The 24458-nt window shown below is 44.9% G+C and overlaps 1 protein-coding gene across 3 annotated transcripts in view; it reads right to left on the minus strand.

Moving 5' to 3' along the window:
- The window catches only part of BICD2 (BICD cargo adaptor 2), an 81508-nt gene extending 57506 nt beyond the window's left edge, over positions 1 to 24002 (minus strand). For 2 of the 3 annotated variants that reach the window (XM_021409341.1, XM_021409340.1), the window contains exon 1: positions 23763 to 24002. In XM_021409341.1, the coding sequence (XP_021265016.1) occupies positions 23763 to 24002 (240 nt within the window). Of the gene's footprint in view, positions 1 to 1776; positions 2065 to 23762 lie in introns of those variants that run through there. The other variant, XM_021409343.1, reaches the window with a different exon arrangement.

Below are 24458 nucleotides of genomic sequence, written 5' to 3' on the forward strand. Positions count from 1 at the left end.
TAGAGTAAACAGTATCAGAAGAGATACCTAGTGTCCAGGCACATGAAATACAGGCAGATTCTATTTGTAGCATAGAAACAAACAAGTACTCAGCACTTCTGAAATCCTTCCCAGATTTGCAAATGTGCCATTCTGGCAGTGACTTCTTGCCCCTTCTTTGTGCCATTGCTAGTTTCAGTAAAATAACTTAAATACATCCAGGAAGCTTCACTCAATACAAATGCTAATGTTTTTTTTCCATGGTCAGTCCTAAAAACCAATATTCATTAAATGTATTCTTCGTTCTTCAGCTCTTAATGATTTTAATAAACTTCATGTGCTTTTTTTTTTTTTTTTAAATAAAAAATTACCACTTGCAGGCTACAAAGGCAGAGTCCTGGGGCTAGGAATTACATATCTCCATTAGAAGTATTAATTCTTCAGTGTTTACCACTCTTCTACCTGTGTTTAAAATATCGAGCATACATTAGGACTCTCCAAGTGTCTTAAATCATGTTGCTGTGCAGAACCCTGAGGCTCCTTTGGCCAGTAATTTTTCTTAAGTCTACATTTAACACGGTCTTGGGAACGTTAATGCATCTATTATGCCTAACATGCACAGCTTTTCCTGACAAAGCTTTATTCTAACACGCACACACAAAAACTTCGCCATTGGAAATACAAAGGAATCTTCGCTAGCACAAAGCTGGCAGCAAAAGCAAAGCTGAGGCAATGTGAAGTCATCTGCCACAGACAATGTCCAGCTTGTGCTCTGCACGCAGGAAGCCTGTGACAGGAGTCTGCATTGACCACAATGAGATCAGTAGCCAAACATAGCTGAGAAGACAGCCTCCCACTTCTGTACGTCCTCCTGCCTGACAATACAACAAAATGGCATAGACCCAAATGGATTACATTGAGGAATTGCAGCTCACTGTTATCTTATGTATCCTGCCGGAGCTACAAGGTAACAGCTGCTGGAAAGAAACAGGTCAGAGTAAGAATAACACAGGTGAGCAGTCAGAGAAGCTATAAGCTAGACCGCAAAACACAACGACCTGCAGACAGGTGCAGCATGCACGAAACAAAAGATTTTATTAGCTGGTATTTATGAAAATAACTGCAGCAGACCTTATCTCCTGCAATGGCAATCACAAACACACAAAGCCTTTCCACATCAGTCCTCCAGTCTTCTTAAGCTTCTACTAGAGAGCAGAAAGAAAAGGTGACAGACAAGTTAGCTTGGAAACAAGAAGAAAGTAAATTAAAAGCAATTAACTCACTGAAATTCCATGACAGAGGCCACACAGTCTTCATTATAGGGGGAATGAAATAGTGCATGCCATTACAAAGTTGACCAGTGCTACAATTATTCTTGGCAACCACTTTCTGGAGTGCCTTTTCCCCATATTTGCAGAGGAGGGCACGTCTCCTTTAGGTTCAGTCCCATAAATACAAAGAGTAAATAATAGAATTGACTTCTGACACTTTGGCTGGAAATAATGGTCTTTGCTCATTTTGTACTGAATGCCATAACTACAACTGATGAGAAAAAATAGATCCCATTTCTCAGAACAACTGGTCTATTTCTCAACCAAATAAGAGAAGGTAGCATAGCAGAATTACTTTTTTTTTTTTAGGTACTTCACCCTTCTCATGCAAGATGTCAATGGAAAAAATCCATCTTCTCAATGACTTCAAGTTTCCATATTTGTTTTTAAATAAAATACAGAGCACTGACATGTCACGGTGTTAGCACTGCTCATGCATTACATTGAAGTCCCACGGTTTACTCACCATGTTTTCTCCATAAGGATGCAACTCCACACAGGACACACTGCAGATTTGTCCTCATGCAAGTAAACACCAAATCATACTTTTAAGATGGAGCACATCTTCCATCCAATGGGCTTCTACGTCAAACAAATGCCACCGGGATTGGAAAGGATGACATTGCTGTTTCCACTCTTGGCAAAACAGTGCCACTTTCATTGCTCAAAGCTGACAGCAGCTAGCCATGAGAATGTGATTTAAGGACAGACGTGAATTCACGTGCTCCAGTCCACACATGCCAATGCCCAGAATTACGGCCTGGTTTCAGCAGTTTGTGGAAGAAAGGGAAGAGGACTGAATAATAAACCTCCCTTATAACAAACGAGGCACAGCCTAAGCTTCCACCTGAGAGCAATTGCTGTTCTAAGGAAACTGAAACCTACTCAGGTACTTCACAGTTTTCGAAAAGAGCAGTTTCAAATACAAAGTTTTCATGCAGAACTGTCTCAGTTCCACCACAACTGATCTAAGCTTTGCCCAGATAAGGGGAAGTAAATGAGTCTCGTGACTTGCGCGGCAGACCTGCTAAGAGAAAGCAGAGGCTCCTTGACGAGCCATTGTAACACAGCAGGGCCCAGCATCTGCAATCAGCATATACACAGAAGTATTATATGGAAGTAACGGGAGAAACCCAAACACAACCTTGCTAACGTGCTCTATTCCTGACTTCAGGACAAAACTTAAGAGGAATAGTTACTTAAAAACAAACCAAAAACTTTTCAGGAAGAGAGCCAGTAGCCTGCCCTTGTTGATGATTCAGCAACAAGCAGCAACAGTGTCAAAACAGCTTTCCTCCAGACCACAGCTTAGTTGTGCACAGTCTCAGGCTACTGAAGATTGACCATAACTATCTGAAACAAATGATTTGAATGAGGACAGGACAAAAAGCTGGAATCGCCAAACCCTTCAAAAACTGTTCAGGATACATACAATACATGCAAAGAGCAATTTAACTACAGTTAGAAATAAACATATAGATCACTACAGCAAGTTCCAGAAGAGTGTTTTGACAATCTTTGCCTTGGAAATCCTAAGCCCAGCTCTGAAACCTGAAATGACACCGGTACCAAAGAATGCAAGAAGTAAGAGAGATGCTGAAACAGCAAGATGGATTTACACACATCAAACTGAAATGAAACAACAACCACAAACAACCCTGCACAGGAAAGAAGGGGATCAAGCTTTTGCAATCTGTTCAAGAGTATCAAAGATGAAGAAAGTTCCATAACCTACATTGCTGTTTTATTCCAAAGGTCCAGATATTCAGAAATTTTAAAAAGGTGAATTAAGTCCATAAGTTTTGGAGTCTTTGAAAGAAAATCACAGGCCCAGCTCCTGAAATAGCTGGCAGAATGCATCTATTTATAGCTAAATCCAAACAAAAACATAATTTATATTCCATGAAAGAATTAATTTCCAGCTAAGGAGACCAAGAATTCACACATACATTTAGTGAACTGATTTCCCACACACCCTCCCCTCCCAACAAATTCAAAAATAATTATACGTGTTCCATCAGTTTAGGAGATGAGAATCCCATTTTTGCTGCCCTGCTCCATGGGTAACGGTTTCCAACCATACACTTAGGGTTGGAAGTGCTACTCATGCAGATTCAGTGTGATTATACAACCCCGTTATAAAGGTGTGCAGAACTCTGTGGTTTGCATGGCAGAAAGGAAGCACAGCCAAAATGATAAACAACAAAATCCTGACCACAAATAGCAGATCCCAAATTGCTTGTTAAACAATATAAACCAGAACTGTATGCACAAAAACTCCAAAAAAATAGAAAGAGCTACATTCAGACTCTCTCTTTTTAAACAGCTGTAAAGAAAGGATGGTGAAATATTGTTTAAAAATAAGAAGGGAGCATTTTCCTTCCTCCGAATGAATCCTATTTCAGTTTCTTGCGCTCTGAGTTCATCAGACCCCTGATTTCAGCAGGACAGGAGACTGCAGGGTTGCAGAGCAGGAAGCATGGAGGGATGTTTACATTCCTAAGCAGTGCTCTCACTGACTTCCATATCCACTAAGAAGAAGCAAATGTCATTATCAACTTCTAAAAAACGCATACAACTTCATTTTGGGTTTCGGACATGTTAGGAAACTTCAATTTTTAACTGCTGCAAGGACCCATTCAAAGGCCACTCCTCATCAGCACGGTTCAACCAGCTCTCTCCCAGTTCTGCTGGTGTTTTTGTTTTCCAAGACAAGGGATGTCTGCCGAAAGATTTTTAACATATCTTCAGCCAGAGGCTGTCCATGTGGATGCAGTCTGCTTTTGAATGCTTGCTACAGATGGTCACCACCAACTGAAAACTTACTGTAGTTTAATTCACCCAGATCTTCTGCAAACACTTTTTAACTGAAGTTCTGAACTCACTTTTAGAAAGAATATAATGCAGGATTTGTAGCCATTAATTATCATCCCAACATCTCTATAAAGGCTCAGCTGCCCAAAGAGATGACACATTTGAACCCATCTGCCAGCATCACAGCAAGAACCAGTCCTACACTGGTGAGACCTGACTATTTAAGGAGTTACCTGGTCGTGGAACTTGTATGTACACAGAGCCAAAACACAGGTTTGATATTTATAGCAGTATTACAGACATTTGTACATCTAGTCATAAGCAGACAGGAGAAAAACATCCTTTATGCGGCACTGCAGAATATTACAGAATTTCAGTTCCTACTGCTGGAATTCTCCCACTGAAATTCTCCAGATTTTGTCCCTAAGGAATTTCTGTCTTAAAACATGAAATAAAAACTGTCTGGAAGTGTGCTTTTACAAGAGCACACTCAGTGATGGAGTTGGGCCCCCATTTGTCCCACCATTCTTGCACTCTCCCTCCTTACTGTTCAACTGCATTTGCTTCTCTCTAAACCTTTCAAAAGCAAAACCACACATCTACGTGCAAACAAACTTTTGATTGCATCTCGCTCTACTGACAAAACAGTTTGCCTGAAGAGACACAGAAAAGCCTAGCGCTAACCAGTGATCAGAAGGCAGCCTCCTCCTTCCCTGAGGGTGAAATTGGTTGCATATCATGTTTATTAATCCAGATCAGCAAAGCCAAAAGAGAGGTCAAAAGTTAACCCCCTGCTCACTGCTTTACGTTGCAGCGGCTGTGTCCTGTCAAGTAGCAGTAACTTAAGCAACACTTTGATGCAGTTGTCCTGATTTAAAATAAACAAAAAACCCAATCATGCTGCCAGGACTGTTTTCTTCACCATATGCTTATGCTGTGCACACAATTGCAGGAAAAGTCTTTTCCCAGACGTCCCACGACGGGAGCACAGATAACAGACCGCAGTGAGCAAAAACTTTTTGCAAGTTTCAAACTGAGAGCCTGACAAGGAGTTTGTAAATAATTCAGCTACCTCTCCACGTGCTCCATAGGAGATTTCTGAGTAGGACCTACACAGACAGATGGACTGAAAAGTTTCTGAGTTCCCTCAGTGGACACGTTACCCAGCCCATTGTTACACTGCTGGTTGGACAGCAGCCCAAACAATAAGCTGTTTTTAGAAAACTGGGGATTCATCCTCTTATGTGGCATGAGGGAGGGATTTAGCCTTAATTTAGCACCATTTAGAAAAGATTACCCTTTAATTACAATAGGAGTTGGCAGCCATGGGCAGCCATGAAGAGCCCTGATCCCGCAGTGCTTTGGGTGCGCAGCTGCAGTGGGGCGGAAGCGCCACGTCCCCCCGCCCCGCCACCATGTGCCCCTGCCGCTGCTGCCTGCTCCACGGCCAGCGGAGGGCAAGGAAAGACACAAACCTTGCATTCATTGGCACGCAAATCAGGAAGAGCCTGTGGTGTTGAGGGGCAGAGAAGCTGCTACAATGCACAGGGAGGAGCCACGGCCCTGCGAGGGGCTCAGATGTAAAGAAATCTGTGGGCTGAGACCAGTGCTGGCTCAGTGCAGAGCCCTTATTAGTAGGGGAGAGATCACAGGTAGGAGATGCTGATTTCTTCCACCTTGGTGTCAGTCTCAACAGGTAAGCAGGAATCAGCTCTCCATGCTATTCCCTGGGGACAGGAGCGAGCATCAGGCTTTGGGCCGTGTTCTTGGGCAGTTGCACAGCATGCCAGAAGTGCAGGATTGCCAGATCTCTGCCAAGATCCAGTAGCTGAGAGCCACTCAGGAGCCTGTTGCAAATACCACCTACACTGGAGCAAACCTAGAGTTCTCTTCCAGAACAGAGTCCAGGAAAATTTAGTTCGTGCCCAAGCAGATTTTGCTGCAGCAGTGAGGCCTGGCTTACATCTGTGCCCAAACAATGAACTGGAACAACCCCAGTTTAGGCTGGCATAAGGCATCCCAGAGCCTACTGCAGAGTTTAATTCAACCCATTTTTGCTTTTTAAAAGCTCAATGAGAAGTGGTAATTTCTGTGTGCAGACAAGGCTTTAAGCCAAGGCTCAGCCTTCCTCCCTTCCCCTTCTCCCACAGCCTTCCATTCCCAGCAGCCTCAGGGCTGAAAGGTGATGCCACTGCCACACTGCCTGAGCCACTAGAACACGCTAGGAACCAGGGAAATGCTGCTAAGCAAGGAGGCTGGGGGCTGGAGAAGGAAGCTGGTCTGGAAGGGCTGCTGAGGAGCCACAAGAACTACTGGCACTAAGGGAGAAAGCAAATCTTTTGAAGAGGCAAAGCACACGTGTCCACTGGGAAAAATAAGAGAAGGAAGTCAAGACACCGAGATAGAGTAACTGCAGCACCTGGTAGATCAACGGAACCAGCATGGCAGAGACTGCAACCCAGCCAAGGAAATACAACAAGATGTGGAGAGGAACAACATCAAGGGCATGAAGAAACTGATGAAAAGACAGGAGCCATTAGCTACTAGTATGCATTGGCCTTCAGGTATGAACTGGCAGTCAACAGTCCTCACCCTCTTTGTGCGGTAATTGCTTTCAACATCTCAGCTTGCACTGGTCTCCAAGGTAAAGATTAAAAAGTGTAGCCTCCAGCAGACCTGCAGTAACAGTCCTTAAGAATATCACACATTAACCAAATCTAACCAGCAACTGTCAGAAACACAAAACTATTCAAGACTTAAGTCTTTACAGAGGACAGAGAAGTCACCCTAGCGGGGACGAGAAACAGTGAAGTCTTGAACTCAGCAGCATGTGAAAACTAGACAAGAGCAGTTCTAACACGCACAAGCAGGCCATTTCTCACCTTTCAGCTGCAGCAGTTGCTACAGAAGAACAAATGGATGACCAAACTCAAGTTTCAGAAAACAAGCACATACTAGCTTGAAATATCCTGGGTTATTTGAAAACAATATCCAACTTGAAAAATTGTCATTTAGCCAGGGCATTCTTCCCTAAAGAATTAACTTCCATTTAACATGAAGTAGCCTGGAATCACACTGAACCCTCAAAATACCTAAAACGATACCTTGGAGGAACAACTGTGGGATTTTGACTTGGCCAGTTTTTTTTTTTTTTTTTTTTTTTTTTTTTTTTTTTTAATGTGGAATACATTTTGCAGTTACATATTCTGAGTATTTGTGTAATATTATCTAGCTGAACACACCACTGCAAAGTACCACATTCCTGGCATGCTGATAAAGTTTATCACTCTATCACAAACAAGAAGCAGTTCCTTACACTCTGGGGCAATGGCCTGGATGCCAAATTGCTGCCAACAGTTGAATGAAAGCATCTAGCAGCATTTAAGATGTAACGTGCTAAGAGACATGTTATGTGCAGATGGAGAGTGGGCCTGGAAGGAAACCAGACCCCAGATATTCCATACATATTTAATGCAGCCCCACACCAGAGACACAGAAGACACTGAGACATTTACAGTGCCATGCGGTGCATTAAAGCTACACCTCTGTGTTCAGCTTCATGTCTTGTTGTAGCAAACCTCTGTACACATGTGCCCTACTCTGGTCACAGAGTAGTGCAATTATTCTAAAGAATACATTCCCAATTTTAGGAAAGCAAGCAAGAGCTGGTAATAAAGGGCACATCAGGACTGAAGAAAGTTTTAAGCTATGTTCTTCAGCCACTGCTTTTTGTTTCTCCTTCCGCCTTTCACAAACAAACATATGGCTCTTCCTAAGGGCACAATAAATAAATAGCATGCTACTTACCCTATCTATTCTTTGCATATTATTACTCTTCTGTGCATTCACCGCCACTACTGCTCTGCTCTTTATTCTCAAATGCAACATCAGGTATGTCTTTACAGGACCAATGTGTTAAGCACAATTAATTCAAAAACAAATTACCATCTAAACACAGTATCAGGAGAAGAAGAGAGCCTTATTTTGTGCCCAGGGACATACTGGGGCAGATCAGTTTTACATTTTAAGACTACAAGGAGGAATTCTCTGCCTATCCATCCAAGAGCTTATTTCACATTCATAGCTGTAAGTTGAAAAGGAATGTTCTATTTGCTGTGTTAGAAATGAAAACTGGTTTCAGGCACATAAAGATCTCAAAGACAAAGAGGCCAAGAAAGGGAGTAATAGGTATTCTACCTGTCCCCAAAGATGTTATTCCTCAAATGTAACTTTCCTATTATTATTGCTTTCTGCACTCTGGGAATTTCAGATCACTGGATCAGTAAACCTAAAGGGAAGCCATTATAGTTGCACTCTGCTGCAACACAAGTTTCCAAGGCAGAATCAAGACTGATCTTAAAGAGTTAATCCAATACTGTACACTGGAGAACACCCATGTGTTCACAAACTCCAAAAACTGGTCTGTTCTTGACAGCTCCAGCCATCTCTTAGAAGTAAAAGCTAGAGTTAGAGCCTTACTGGGCTAACACATAAGGGAACAAAGCTCAGATCTGGACAAGCTCCACATCTTCTGGAGGCTGTACTTCCTTGTACATCGCCTACTGAAGATTAAGGCCACATTCTTCATACAAAGCCTAATACTGTGCGCAGCAGCACAAAGCTAACACATGACTAACACAGCATGGCACTATGTAACAAATAAAGAAACCCAGGGCAGGAGAAATACTTCCATCAAATTCATCATTTTCTATGGAGATGACCCTGTCACAAATGAGAACAATGGCAGTAGGACAAGAAAATACATTCCTTATGAAGCACACATAGAGATACAGTGTCAACCTTCATACTATTTCGGGCCTATTGAGTGTAAATACAGGACAGGCCTGTTCTGACAGTAAGGGTACACAGCTCCCCTGATGAAGATGAGGCACAGCAGATGACAGGGCTGATAAACACTCTTTGAGGCTGGTTCTCAATTCCCAGAGCAAAAACCTTAAAGCCAAACAGATGCCTCACAGGGGCTTTGCTGCCCCAAAAGCCTCCCCAGATGAGCTGAACTCCAAGAGACGTTCCCCAGCTGCAGTCCCACACACCAGGGGTATGAGAGGAATGAATGCCTTACTATGTTCACTGCAAAGGGGAACAATGGGAAGGTCAGAGGGAACACCAGACCAATTTTGACATTAACAGGCTTTGTGTCACACTAAAGAGGTCCTTCTGCTTCAGTCCCAACAACTCCTTTATATTTCATGGCAGTCGGCCACACAGGCTAGACTAGAACCACCAGCTACAAACCAGTACAGTAGCTAAAGTAAATCCAAACAGCTTTCACTCAAAGCAGATGTACCTGCAGAAATGTAACCATAGGAGAGAATTGCTAATATCTTATTGTACTCCTGTCCTTTGGTTTGTACTTGTTTTCCAAGTCAAACAAATAGGAACCTTTACAAAGAGACTTCTTTTCATTACCTCCTTCCATAGAGAGGCTACGATCAGCTTGATTTATTAGGAAGTCCTAGAGTAGGAGTCTCAAACATGAAACTGTCTGGAAACCTATGATCTATCGACCCCAGCACATATCCATGGATAGAACGTAGAACACCTTAACAGCAAAGATTTCCTCTAAATTGCTAGGACATGCTTATGTTCAAGTCTTCTGTCCCAGCAGCCCCTATGCACAGCTCACCCCATCCCTCAGAGGCACTCGTACCTTCCTGAAAACTCAAAGGAGGAGTCACAAGCCAAGGTTCATACTTCAAGCCTGATTCTAGTGGACATGGACAGTCCTGGGCACACATTTTCTCTCCAAGTCACCACAGTGCTCTCCTCCACCGGATACCCAGGAGGGCAGGAACATATGATTACACATGGTCAAAATTAATCCAGAAATACAACAGCAAAACACATTTTCTCCTACTCCAGAACTCCACAGGAGTTACTGAACTCTCATTAAGGGTGACCATAATTCATGCAAATCATTCACAGATTTTACCAGCAGTGTGCAAAGGTAGAGGGTAAAACAATGCAGAATACTCACAAGATACGGACTTCAAAACTCCTGAAAATAAGAGTGATTAGCAGGATTACTGAAAAAGGGGAAAAAAAAGTGCAGGAATAAACACACAAAGCCTGTTAAAGGCCAGACACCGACAGAAGACGACCCATCTCTGCATTCCTTTCCTAAGAGGTAATGCTGCAAGTGTCACAGCAGCCAGCATTCCTTCAGTCCTCTCAAAACCCAGTCGAACAACTAACATTGCTCACATGCTCCATTTGCTAAAATCTAGGTTCAGCTTCTTAATCCTTCAGCACTGCCTAAAAATAAAAAGGAGGAGGGGTATCATAAAAATGAATTCAGTTTTCAGAACTGTATCCCAAACTATGGGACATATTATTAAGCACAATATGTAAAACAAACTAACAAACAGAAAGTAGTATAGGAAGCAGAATAACAGAATCACAGAATAGTTGAGACCGGAAGGGAAGTCTGGAGATCATCTATTCCAACCCCAGATCACAGCATAGCCAACAACAGCAGGTTGCTGAGGACGCTGTCCAGTTCAGCTTTAAATGCTCCAAAGATGGAGACTCCATCACCACCTCTAAGCAAAGAAAAGAAAATTAGAAAATAAGTTAAGCATGGCATGTTGGACTTGTGGTTAATTACGCGCTATGCTTCAGTCTTCAGTTTTTATGGACTGTTCTGTAGCAACACAAATACACTACAGGCTGGAGCTAAACAACTCCATAGCTGGAATTGTTCCAAGTGACTCAAATGTGCTCTTAAAATATTTCTGTGATTACTGAAGGATCTTAGAACAAGACTCCATTGTAACCAGGCTGGGGAGGAGGGGGGAAAGTTTAAAACACCCGCACTCCCCAAACACCATTCTAATTTAGCCAGTTAATTGCAAGCCATCTCATTTCCCAGGGATTAGTTTGGATATTTTGGCTTCAGCCCACCTTTAAATAACTTCCTGAAGTGGACTCACAGTAGAGAACATTGGCTGCACTCGTTCAAAAAAGGTATTAATTGCCTTTAAAAAAAAAAGAAACGACAAAAATAGCTGCCTTCTATTTCGCCTGTTGTGTCTGAGTCCAACATAGCTGAAACGAAGCCACTCCCAAAGCTATAGGTAGAAGCCAGCAGATGTCATGCTCAAAACCGTCAAATCACAAGAGCCAAGAAGAGTCACACGCATGTGCACACTCCTACCAAACTCTACCCCTAGGCCGCACATCCTGAGGCCTTCCCACCCACCCCAGCTTGACACCACTGTGAGGCAAATCTTGCCTATTCCCTCACACTGGAAGTACTACATGCTTACTGCAGCTTCGGCCAGCTACATGCCGCTGCATGGCAGCTACCCTGCAGAATATCCCCCCAGCACTGCTGCCACGTGCCATACAACACCCAGCACATCACAGCACCCAGCACGAGTCACCCCACATAAACCACCACTTGATCAAGAAAGGTATGCACAAACATTGAGCGGTTTATCAGCTGCAAGGTCAGTATCATCTCTCCATCGCTGACAAACTGAGTCTGTCTTGTGCAGATAAACTTCCATGTGAAGTTGGCTAGTAGGGAGAGCTGCAAGACAATGGAATCACAGGATGTCCCGAGTTGGAAGGGACCCATAAGGATCACCAAGTCCAACTCCTGGCTCCAGGAGAAATGGAAGAGCTCTGTAGTCTGGATGTGACTTACCCCCGGGCAGAACACCTTCCTGGTAGCACTGTGCCTCAGAGCAGCCCGGGCCTCAGCTCAGCATTTCCTTTCTAAGCCAACTGTGTATACGCTTGTACATGTGGCATCACTGCAATGCTGGCGCAGTAAATACAGACATTACAGTAATTGTTTACATACATACAGAGATATATATACACACATATATGGGTTCTCCTATTCCAGAGAGAAGGAGGAATATACACACATACACAGGCACACACACCAAAAAATGACCTACACACACAGATGAAAGCAACAGTTACACTCAACTCCTAAACTTTTAAGAAAGATAAGACAGGCTTGTACCAGAATAGTAACATTAAATTTCAGATAAACCTCCCAGTATTTCATATTTTATTCTAAGCTTCCACTTTTGAAGATCTTTCTGTACAAATCTTTGATGAGTAAAGAGAAACTTTATGAAGGTTATATAAAGTACTCCGCTCTCCAACTTCAGTGATTTCACAATCAACAATAATAAAAAACAAATCCAAACCCCCATGGGTTTAGAAAGGAACATATGACCTAAGATGAAGGCAGCTGGAGCAGGCTGAAGCCTTAAATCAAGCAACTGCAGCTTCTCCTTGTTACGGGTGGGAGTGAGGAGCAGGGACAGAGCCGCCTGCCACCCACACAGCGTCCAGCTCAGATCATCCCTTCGCCGTTCCAAGTCAAGTAAGAGCACAGCACTTTCATACACAATCTGCACAGCGAAAGGCCAGAGGGTGAGAGGCAAAACATTAGTTGAGGGAAAAATTGCAAAAAAATAGTGTTATGTTTATGTATTTCATTCTATCTTCTGAACATAAAGAAACTTTAAAACTGAATTACCAAAAGGATGGATATTAAGTTAAGATATTGAATTTAACAACCGTAATCAGAGGGGATCTGAATGCAAGGGGCAAACCTTAATGAAATGGCAAGCGTGCAATGACAGGCAGACATGGAGAGAGGCAGCTCCAGAACCACCCAGCTCACTTAGGGAAAGACGCCTTCAAAAACCATTTCACAGATGCAGTCAATCTCTCCCAGGAAAGTTTATTCAGAAAGCACGAACGAGATCTGTATAAACATCCTTTTCAACATTTTCAAAGAGGAAAAAGAGAAAGCAAAAGTTATCAAAGAAGGGTGAAACATCCCCCACCATCACGGCTCCAGGAAGGAGGCTGCTGTGGAACGCAGTGGTGGGGAACGCTCTCACCTCACCACCAACAGCGACTTAAAGGTAAAAGCCCAGTCCCTAGCTCAACTCTCATTTTGCCCTTCTGACCCTTTTCCTCACACTCAACCAGCAACGGCCAAGATCTACGTAAGAAACTGATTTACACATCCTTTCATTGTGCATAAAGAAGTCAATGATCACAGCCATCCCCCAAAACACATTCTCGAAATTAGAAAAGCATCACATTGAAGGTCTTTTCTTCTCATATTTAGCTATTGTATGCAAAAAAGAAAGACCATCTCCTCCACTTTACACAGTGCTGGAATTCACCAGATTTCACTGGACGTATGCAGTCCAGTTATTTTTGTAAGTAACAAAAATAGAAGTCTGCCTCCCACCACAGGGTACTCAAGGTACACCTATGCTTTATGAACTTCCCATATACAACAAAAATCTATGTTGTGCTAGTTGTCTGCCATGGGAAATTTGTGCTCACAAGGATTAGGTCTGATGTGTTCCAAGAGAATGTCTTAACACAATTCAACAAGACTGTGTCACATGAGCCAGGTCTATCAGTTCTGTGCTTAATGGCCTGCGCTGTACTGCCAAGGTACTCATCATGTGGACTGTACTTAAGGTCTTTTTTATCCAGAATTAAGTATGCTAAGTTTTACTTAGAAATAGATTTTTGGAATTTCAGGGGGCACTTCCTTTCTCACGAGGGTAAAAAGAATTAGGAATTCAATCTCTAAACAGAATTAAACAAGGAATGAATTTTAATCCAAGATTAAACTCCAGTAGTAGAGCATAAAATCTGAAATCCCTTCCCTTCAGCTTACTTTCTTGCAAATTTAATGAGGAAAACATTTTTAACAGACTCATTGACACAGTAAGGAAACTTGTGATGCTGTAAACTGATGCAAGACGACGGTTTAAAAATGAAGTTTGCTGTTTCAAAAAGCAAATAACCTATTCCTGTGCCAGGAGGCTTTTGGCCGTTTCCAAAAGGAGAGAGTTCAACACTCTTCCACTGGTTTAAATTTATTTAAAACAGCTGTGTTCTCAGAACAGCCATTCCCACTTCCTGCCCATTAAAACATTCCCAACCCATTTAAAATAAAGGAGGGAGAAAAACAAGACAAAAACCTGATGCTGCAATGGCAGAACAAAATCCAAGTATTCCTGAGGGTGTCTCACTGAGCTTCCACGCTGCAGCACTGCTCTCCCACCAAACACCAAGGCTCAACTCCAAGGAAATGCTCACACATCATTTCCCTATTGTCCGGGTAGCAAGGTCACTGCCGTCCTGGTCATTAGACTGCCATGTCCGTCTGCATTCCCATTAAATCTCCCATGCTGTAAGGAATTAGACCACAACACAGCCTATACTTTTTTGCTGTTTTCAGAAACGTTGCAACAAAGCCTCTTTGAAAGCACAGGCCTTCACTCACGTTAAACTCAAAGCAGCTACAGAGCTGAGGGCACGACGCTGCGTACGTGCTTGTTTATGTTAGGGGTTTAAGATTAGAAACATCTGTACAAGGTTAGATGCTCAGTTCACACTTCATACATGCAAACACAGAACTATATTAGCAGTATCAGAGGTTTTAAACTATCTGGCATTTACAAGCCAGCTACTGGAGTCGTGGAATTTTTCCTATTCCAGATAAAAGGAGAAAATGCTGGGGCAGCTCAGGGACTTTCTAGCCTTTGTAGCTGTGCAAAGAAACAAACCAAGCAAATTCTTGATTTCTCCTCCCTCTACCCTGAGCTCCAAAAAGACTACAGGCATAATTCTTTTTTATAGGCACAATTCCTGATATTTTGGCATTTAACTCTGGCAATACTGCCAATATATATTCAGCACACAAAGATGAGATTTTGCCTATGGGAAACAGTTTCCAAACTACACCAGGAGCTCTCTCTCTCCTGAACAGGTTTCCTACACAAGCAAGGACACGGACCTGCTCTACACATCCAGTAGAAGCCCAGCACATGGCAGAAAAGAGGTCTTCCACATGTTAATTCCCTCTCACTTCAGTCAGCTCTTCTGGCAACGCTGTCTTAACTCACCTATGAGCCAGTCCTACTGGGGTGGTCTCTAATCTCACTGAAGCCCCAGAGGACTTTGTCACAACGGTATAATCAGACGTTGGAGAGATCTTACTAATAATTAGGAAAAATGAGTTACAACTGGGCTCTCGTTGGCTCAGTGTGATCTTTGCAGTTCACACGAGGGCAGAGATGAGTGCCTTTGTGCCCACCTGAAACAGCTTCCATCACAGAAATGCCAGGGGGAGAACAACCACTATATCCTAGCACAAGCAGACTAGAAAAAAAACATCGTTTGCCAAAAGTGATTATGGATTCAACCAACGAAACAAAAATCCAATAAGTGTGGATTCAAAACAAAATTCTTATTCAAAATATGGAAAGAAATGGTGTCACATAACTAAAAACAAATGCAGTGTAATACTCCAAGCCGCAATCTCCTTTATCTTATTTTTTTCCCCATCAGAAAAAGAAAAGCTCCACACAAATACTCAAGCAATGCTAAATAAACCTAGCTTAGCAAGGGGATATCCCAATTTAACAAAACGTTCTGCTTAACTTGAAGTTAATTCATTTGCACTATTTAGATGTCAATTAAACGTAGCTATACAGTATGCTAAAGATCCCACTTTGGCACCAGGCTTACTTGTCATGTACACAGGAGACAGACTTTTACATGACAGGATCTCATTCATCTCAGAAGCCAACCAGCCATTCAGATTTTAAAACAACCATCCATATTGTTAGGAGGGAGCAGAAAGCTGGCTGACAAAGGCTAGAGCGCTCAGATTTATTTAAGATTACAAAGCTTATCATGCCATTGTCACTGGGAGAAAAGAAAACCAGGGTATTTTTCTGGAGGACAAGGCCAGGTCAAAGCCTTCTTAAAGCACTGACGCTTCAGAGGGTGGACAAAGGTTTCCATTTTCTTACACATTTCGTCACACTAAAAATGTTGCTGTATTCAAAATGCAAATTCTGTTTTTAAGGCCCTGTGCTACCAGCGCAGCTGTAAGATGCGGGAGAATATCCCCGTCCTGTTGAGTGACAGAATGAAAATCAGTACCAAATGTGTGAGGTGGATTTCTGCAATGAGAAATGTCAAAGACTGAACCACAGATGTTTGGAGGAAAAAAAGAGAATCACGTGGAAAAAAAAAATGGTATTTAAGGAGGGGGAAAAAATTACACCTCTCATTATATCGCTGTTATTGACATGACATGTATTATGTACCAGGCTACAAATCTGAGGGAGGTAAGAAAATCTGAGCTGGAAACAAAGAAATCAATCGCCATTCCTCACTTCCAGAGAGTTGATTTATGTTAAAAATGATTGCCAGATAAACAACGGCTGTTTGGTTTTAACCCTTTCTTGGTTACAAACGAATGCTTCATGACAGTGTCACCAAAGCAAGCTGAGTGGAAACGCTGACAGGAAAACTGCCCTGGGACGAAGCTGTGCAGTCTCCCTCCTTCATGCAACAGGACAACGCTCCAAACAAACATCCTCTCCTGAGCACTGACCTCAAACAAGGACCAAAAATCAATGCAACAAGATCTCTATGCATAGGTAGCAATAAAACCTGGCTGGTGTGGGCAGGTGAGAGGGCAGTTCAAATGTCTGTTTAGTTTGTATCTATATTGGAAATAAGCTTATCCATCCATCAAGTCAATACACTTTCTTGCCTAGAAACTGGAGCTAACCCACATGGCCAACTGCGCTCAGCACCGCATGGCAGGACATGCAGACAGACTCTGAATGAATTTCCTGCAACAATGCTTCATTGCCCACAGCGCAGCGCTCGGCTGCACTGCTTCACAAGCGCGCTACGATGCAAGCTGCACGCTGGCAGCAATTAAAGGGTAAAAACAAAGATTACAGAGACAAAGCACTGCAGCGCACCACAGGGCCGCGCAGCACACCACAAGACACACTGCTCGCTTCTGCACAAGCTGGGTAGGCCCTAATATGGCACGGCTGCTCCCGAGCGCCAAATACGGCACGGGCTGAGGAGAAGCCCAATCCAGCCCAGCACCCGGCTCCAGCTGGGATAGCGTCAAAATTCCCAGTTCAGCTCACAGGCAGGCACTCCGTGCCCAGAGCCAAGCAATTTTCTCTGTAAATGACCTGGACTCCAGTTTCCTCCTCCTCCTGAGCTCCAGCAATGAGCCTGCCTGCTCCAGGGCAGGGCAGGGGACAGCTCTGGGTGCCAGCTGCCCCTTGCACCCATCCTGGAAAGGGTGCAGGGCAGCACCTGCACAGTGTGTCCCAGCAGGCAGGGCAGGCGATGGGGGAGAGCAGAGTGGAGGAAAACATGAGATGGAAGGGGGGAAGGAAAGGGCTGGAATGAGAGGAAAAAAGTCCAGTTCTCAGCTATTACACCTAAACCCAGCTATTCTCCAAAATGGAGGCTCCTGCATTCATTCAGATGGCAACATTTATTTATGTCATTTCCCCCCTGCTAAGGTTTTGTGGATCATCTTTCAAACCCATGCTATATTCCGCTGTTGCTCAGTTACAGATCTGAACAAACCATTCCCTGCAGTCTGCCAAACGCAGAGGAAGAGAGCAAATGAATGCCTGGAGGATGAATCACCCTCTGGAAGTCATCTTACGGCCCCACACTGCTACAGATTAGTCACAACCTCACATACAGTAGAGTGAAAGAGGAAATGGTGAATCCATTAACTCTGCGGCAGCGCACAGCCCTGTAACTGCTGCTCCCACCCCTTGCCCCCCTCCTAGGGAAAACAGGCAATTTTCCAAATCATTAGAATTTTCTTTCAGATTATAAGAAATATGTTCTTCAACTCAAAGGGATAAATTAGGTATTAACACCCCTGAAACTAGTGAGTTTATTCCAGCAGGGTTTGAAACGGCAAGCAGGAGCTGCAGTTTGAAACGAGCCAACTGCAGGGATCGCCGCAGCAGCTTCAAGAAAACCGCTACAAAACAAAACGCTGGGACTGGGTCGGAGGCTCCCAGCAGCAGGCAGGAGGTCTGACACAGCGGGGATGAGCAAACTTCCGCTGGTACAAAGGGGACGGCGAAACACACAGCCCCGCTCAGGCTGTGGTGCCCATCGGAACCCCTTTGGGTTCATCCAAGCCTTAGCAAAACCACTCGGCAGCCCTGACCCCGGCCCACGGCCCCAAATCTGCAGAGCCCCAGCTGTGACGTGCCTCAGTGCCCGAGCGCAGTTCCCCACATGCCCTCCACCAGCACGGCTAATGCCAAATGTTGCTGCGCTTCCAGGGAAAAAACAGCAGATGGGACCACTGCTGCCAAGCTTTTGTCTCGTGAAACCTTGAATTTCATCGATTGTAGAAAATGCAAAATAAACGAATGTTTGCTGGCTGGTCAGGGCCAGCCCTCATTCTTGGCCAAGGCACAGACAAGCATCACAAACAAAAATAAAACATCAGTTTCACAGTTCAAGGCCCAGCTCTCAGCTGAGCCTACAGGAACTTAAGGAAAGCCACCACTTCTGTAGCAAGCTTTTTTGAATTTAATTTCATCCAGTGTTCTTAACTATTCACCCAAACATTTGTTGATGTTCTGTTTAAAGTAGCATGCCCTGTATTTTACAGCAGAAAGCACAAGAAGGAGGTTGAGCATTCTCATGAGGAAATCACTTCAAGAACAGTATTTCCAGCTTTCACCAAGATCAAATCAAGCAGCATTGGCAAAGAAAAAGCAGCTGAAAAAGCGAAGCCTTGCAGGTTACTCATTTCTAGTATAGCAGGAAAAACTGGAATGTTTAACTTTTCAGGCTTTGTTTTCTCAAAAATACAGGTATGTAAGAAGGGTACCTTTTCCAAAACACAGCAGCAAGTGCCCACAGTGCTCCAGACATCAGAATTAAATTACAGATGGCTGTATTCTTAATGTAAACCAATTATCACCAATCAAAATATAAGGAGTTTGGTTTCCATGGGAATACCTTGCTTACCCCAACCACAGGTTTGTCCAGCTTCACACCAGAGACAGCGACTCCGGTCTTCCCTTCCATTCCAAGTGAGTTAGAGTCTGTCCGAGTAATAATCGCCACAGAACCCACAAGTTCACTGATGTGTCATGTATTTTCCATCAGTGTGTTCAAAACTGATGGCAAGTTCCCTAACAATTTGTAGCTGTACTTTATTGTACATTTACATACAGGCAGGTAGAATTATGCCCAGCCTAACAGGGTTCAACAAAGATCAATATAACCACTGAGTACTTGTCAGGAGGAGGCTGCAGAGGCGTGCCCAAGGCCATAGAAGTTTTGCTGCTGACCATCATCATCTACCATGGAAAGACCTGGTCAAGCAGGCGTTGCACTATGGGCACAGAAGACTGAATCCCAGCCTACTACTGGCTTGTTACCACTTGAACCTCACCATTTCTTTCCTTCGTCCCTGTTTGTATGCAGTGAATGAGCATAGCAATACAGAAGCACAATAGGTAAAATGAAGTCAGTAAACCTGGTAACTATCATATATGTCTGCCTGTAAGGTATGCTGCATTTTTTCCAACGGGAAATGGAATTATTTCTCCTTCACTTTTGAATATATGCAGTTAAAATGTTAAACCAGTATGGATCAAGTATCCCATTAACTGTTACATATGTAAGTGAATAACCAAAGCAGAACCACCCTGGGTGACCGCAGACACTGCACACTCCACTTGAGCAATACATTCAAATAAGCAGCACAAATATTACAGCCTGGGCACGTATCGCCTCCACTGCAGAATACGTCCCACTTCATCTTAATGAGAAACGAGGCAGCTCAAGATTTCATTTGCATGTTTCTTTCGGAGACAGCTTCTAAGCCTACCCAGGAGCCCTCTACAGAGTTTGTATCATAGAACAAAGTCAATACATGATTCTTAAAGGCAAAAAACAGAAACAAGAGCTACTGACACCCTACAGAGAAACGAACAGTCACGTACAGCTCACTGCTTTCTCTCCAGGCATTCCTTTGCCATCTCCAAAGAATATTTTATGTTAACCAAAGATTTGGTTAACATGTTTCCTTTGTCTTCCTCTCCCTATAAAAACAAAACTCTATTTGCAATGCTCTTCTGAGGTGTTTAACATTCACAGTACCTTTGCATTGGCTTGCTTATCACAGTACACTTGCACATTCTGACAGCTATATAACACTCCTACCATGCATCTGCTTTTGTTAGGAGGTACATTTGATGCTTTCTGAAGAGCACAACTTCAAGTCATCACACGCAACAGCAATATTTTGATGAAGCCCAAGCAGTATGAGAGGAAAAAACTAGGACACCAGTCGTATTGGTGCTCTTATCTGCCTTTGTAAGCTTTCCACCCACCCCCTCTCCCTTAAAACATACCCAACAAAGAAGGCCTTGGCATTAACTGTGATGTACTGACACACGCTTTTAGAATTTCAGGACAGCCACAGTCTACTTGCACACTTTTACATTATTACAGAAATAAATAATTCATAACATAATCATGCCCGTGCTTTCGGAGGGATTTAAATGCAAGTCTACCATCACCAATACTGCATAACCATCTAATTTGAAAGTAGCTTTGGACAGCAGCCAGTTTCATATCTAACCAAATAGCTATAAATCTAACTGGCATCTCAAAAGCAAGTCAAAAGTACTAAGCAAAGCAGATAAGCCCTTTTTCAAGCTAACCTTCCAAGCCACGTTGTCCTAGAAATCATCAGGATGCCAATAAGTGAATTCCCATCACTTCCGTGAGCTTGAGCACACAAAGAGCTGATCCTGCGGACCTTCCCCGTGAGTACAGAAACCTCAGCTCAGGCAGGTAGGCAGCCCTGTAATTTACACAATTAGCATCCTCGCAGACAAAGGATCAGAGGATGATTTCTTAGCTGAACACAGCCTACAGAAACAACTCTTTATTGCTTCAACTCCTAGAGGGGACAAATAACAATCAAAACCATAGACACACAATGTGATATAGTATTTCACCAAGAGCCAGAATCTGATTTCTCTAAACTGGTGAAAGAAGCATGTATTTCTAAACCATAAAGTGTAGTAAGGTTTGAAATCAATTTCATTTCACAAAAGTAAGGCTGGGACTGAAATAACTAGTAAGTTTACCTGAGAAGACAGTTTCTACTTCAGTCTAGGAATCTCAAATGAAAGCAATAGAAGAAATGTGGCACAATTACCCTGAGAGGCACAAGATGTAAGCCAGAACATGGACAGATAGAAGGACAAATTTGAGGAAAAGTCTGTAATTTTCCAAGGACTCTGGCTAAAGAGAGTTTGGTGAGGTGGAGAGCCTCAGTGCGAGGACGGGACAGCTCCCCACTGTCACCAGGATGATCTGAATGGCAAATATTGTGTGTACGCAGGTGGCTTTGCAAAATGGGGTCCAGCTCTAAGGATGGCATGTACACTCACCAAAGGGATAAAACTGTGGAGGTTACAGCTAGGAAATGCTGCTATAATCACAGATAAGGGAGCATAAGGGAGAAGCTGGCCGGAAAGTTGTGCAAGATCTGACAGCTGCAGCAGAAAAGCCTGTACTTTCAGCAGCCTCTATTAGAAAGTTCCCACGCTCAGAGCCCATTTACCTATGGTATGAGCAGGGCCGCGATATGGGATGCTTCATAACAGTAAACAAAGCATATCCAAATTTATAACACCAAGCAAGACAGGAAATTTTGCTGCGTGTCTGTGCATAACATGGCTTTATGCTATTGATGTTTCTAGATGTAGCGGAGAGGAACAGAACAAGATGTAAGGAGACTGCAATGTCTGCATTTTAAAAGGCTGCATGAAGTCCCAGTTAAGAAGTAAGAGACAGAAAGCACCCCTCTTCAGACAGCAATTCCCCTGCCTTCCCCAGGAGCAACCTCAGGTAACCCAAAGTGCAATCCTTTTAAATTGGAGCTTGCTATATGACAAGTCCTGTGTGCAAAGTGCCTCTCAGTGTGCCTGGGAAAAGCAAGAAGTTACACAAACAGCAAAGATAAACTCCTCCTTTGACAACACGCCTCATGCATCTGCTGAAGGTTTACAAGTTCTAATGAAGACCAGATTCTTCCCCAGCATCACAAGAAAGCAAGAGGAGCAATGTTTTGCCCTGTGTAGTATGACTAGCGGAGTCCTCAGATTGTTCCCAGAATTGTTTGCCTCCCAGGTTTTGACTTAATTACAACAGGACATGCACACACAAAGCAAATTCTCCAGAATATTAAAAGCAAAAAGGATGAATCATTGCTCATCCTCCCATTTTCCTTTATTTTTTTTTGTTCTTCTCAAATCTCTTCAAGCCTCTGAAATGTTGTAACTCTAAAAGAACAAGAAGCAGCTGCCTTCCAGCCATTTCCCACCTGAAGGACTAAACTCATGAGGTCCACAGCCAGCCCAGGTAGTGAGGTGCCAGCTGTGACAGACACCCTAGCATCACCCCACATTCAGGCTCCAGCTCAGTGAGGTCATACCAGCCTCCTCACCTCCCCCAGTGCCATGTTTCCCCATCCCACCTACCAATGGGTTCACTAATTTTCCTCTCCCTTTAGCACAACTCTATCACCTCTCCTTTTCAAGACTGCTTCTGACTCCCTTGTTTTTCACATAGGGCCTCCACTCCCAAGGGCTGATGTTGCCAACACATTTGTCCCCCCGATATTCGTACTGCTGGAACCAGGTGAGTTCCAAGTGGCATTAGTTATAGAACCATAGAATCATTTGACTTGCAAGGGACCTCTAAAGGTCATCTGATCCAACTCCCCAGCAACAAATAGGGAGGTTCAGCCTACATTTGGTTAGTAAGAGTACAGACATTTAACTCAAAATAATTAACCTTCACTGCTTACACTTATTTTGCTTTTATTATGTTAAACAAAGTCCATCAGACACACAGGATGCAGGAAGTGAGGGTGTTCACAGGTTCAGCTGAATTGGTACAAATCCATTTGTACTTACTTTCTCTTTGACACGGCATATTTTGATGTCACTTCAAATCCACTTCCAACCGACATGAGCTACACCAAAGACTAACAGCGCACGGTTCACATTGGCCAAGCACAACCACACGTGTTCACATTTTAGGCGGTATCAGATCTTTTACAAACAAGGCAAGGCCTCCATCAGCTCAAAAGCAGCGGCATGGTTTGCCTGCATAGAAACAGTCACCAAAATAACCAGAGCAGAGGCAGCCAAGCGAGTCCCATGGGATGCGCTGCACGGAGCGGCCCCTCACAGGGAGCACCAAGCAGGTGTCTGCGGGCCCGGGCACGTCAGAGCCACCTCGGGCATGGGCTCTCCCTAAGGCAGCGAAGATCTTGTGTAAGAGAAACGCGTGCGTCAGGAGACCTGACAAAACATAGCACCTCCACCGCCAGCGAGACAACAACCAGCCAACACGGCGTCGCGCTGAAGGTGCGCGAACTAAAAGCCCACTGTATTTTCGCGGTGGCACGAATTAAGTCGCTCTCCCCTCAGCCGGCTCCGGGCGAAAGGCAGCAGCGGACACCAGCCCCGCCGCGCCCGTTCAGGAGGCAGCCGGCCCGCGCCGAGCCCTGACCCCTCGGCCGCTCGCAGCCGGACCCGCAGCAGCCCGGCACCGAGCCGCGAGCCGCCCGGAGCCCGAGGGGCACGGCCCGCACCGGGTCCCTCCCGCAGCCCCCGTCAGAGGCGGGCAGCCCTCCTTCCCCACCGGCCTTCAGGTGAAGGCCCCCGTCCCCGAGCGGCCGCCGGGCTCGGGCCCCGTCCGCCCCGCCGGCCTCACCTCCTTCAGCTGCTCCATCTCGGCGCGGATGGTCTCGTACTCCAGCTCCAGCTCCTCGTACTGCTGCTTCAGCTGCTGCTTCTCCTCCAGCACGGCCAGCCCGTACTCCGCCGCCTGGATCTTCTCGCGGGTGGTCTCGCCCAGCTCCTGGAAGAGCCGCTTGATCTCGCTCCGCAGCCACTCGGGCTCCGACTCCATCACCAGCCGGGCGTACTCCTCCTCCTCCATGCCCAGCGACATGTCGGCGGCGGGGGCACCGCAGCCGGCGGGCGGAAAGGCGAACGCGCGGCCCGTCCCCCGCTCCTAGCAGCGCCGCGGCCCGCGGCCGGCCACGGCCCCCCCTCCGCCGGCAGAGCCCGCTCGGGCGGCCATCCACGGGCGCAGCGCTGCGCTGCGGAGCGCCCCTCGCACCGCGCCGCCGCCGCCGCGAAACTCGCCCCGAGCGCCGACCGCAGTGAAATCATTCAAAGGGAACGGCCGGCCCGGCGCCGCGCGGCGCGCTGGGGGATGGAGTCCACGCGCGGTGCCGCCCCGCGGGGAGCGCCGCCCGCAGGACTACGGCTCCCACAGTGCAACGCGGAGGGAACGCCTGCGGGGAGGGGAGGGGCGGCGGAGCGCAGCGGAGCGGAGCAGAGCGGCCCTCTGCCGGGCTGGGGGGGCCGCGCCCCGCTGGGCGTAGGTTGCGGGGTGAGGAGC

The sequence above is a fragment of the Numida meleagris genome, chromosome 11 (assembly GCF_002078875.1).
Source record: "Numida meleagris isolate 19003 breed g44 Domestic line chromosome 11, NumMel1.0, whole genome shotgun sequence".
NCBI lineage: Eukaryota > Metazoa > Chordata > Aves > Galliformes > Numididae > Numida > Numida meleagris.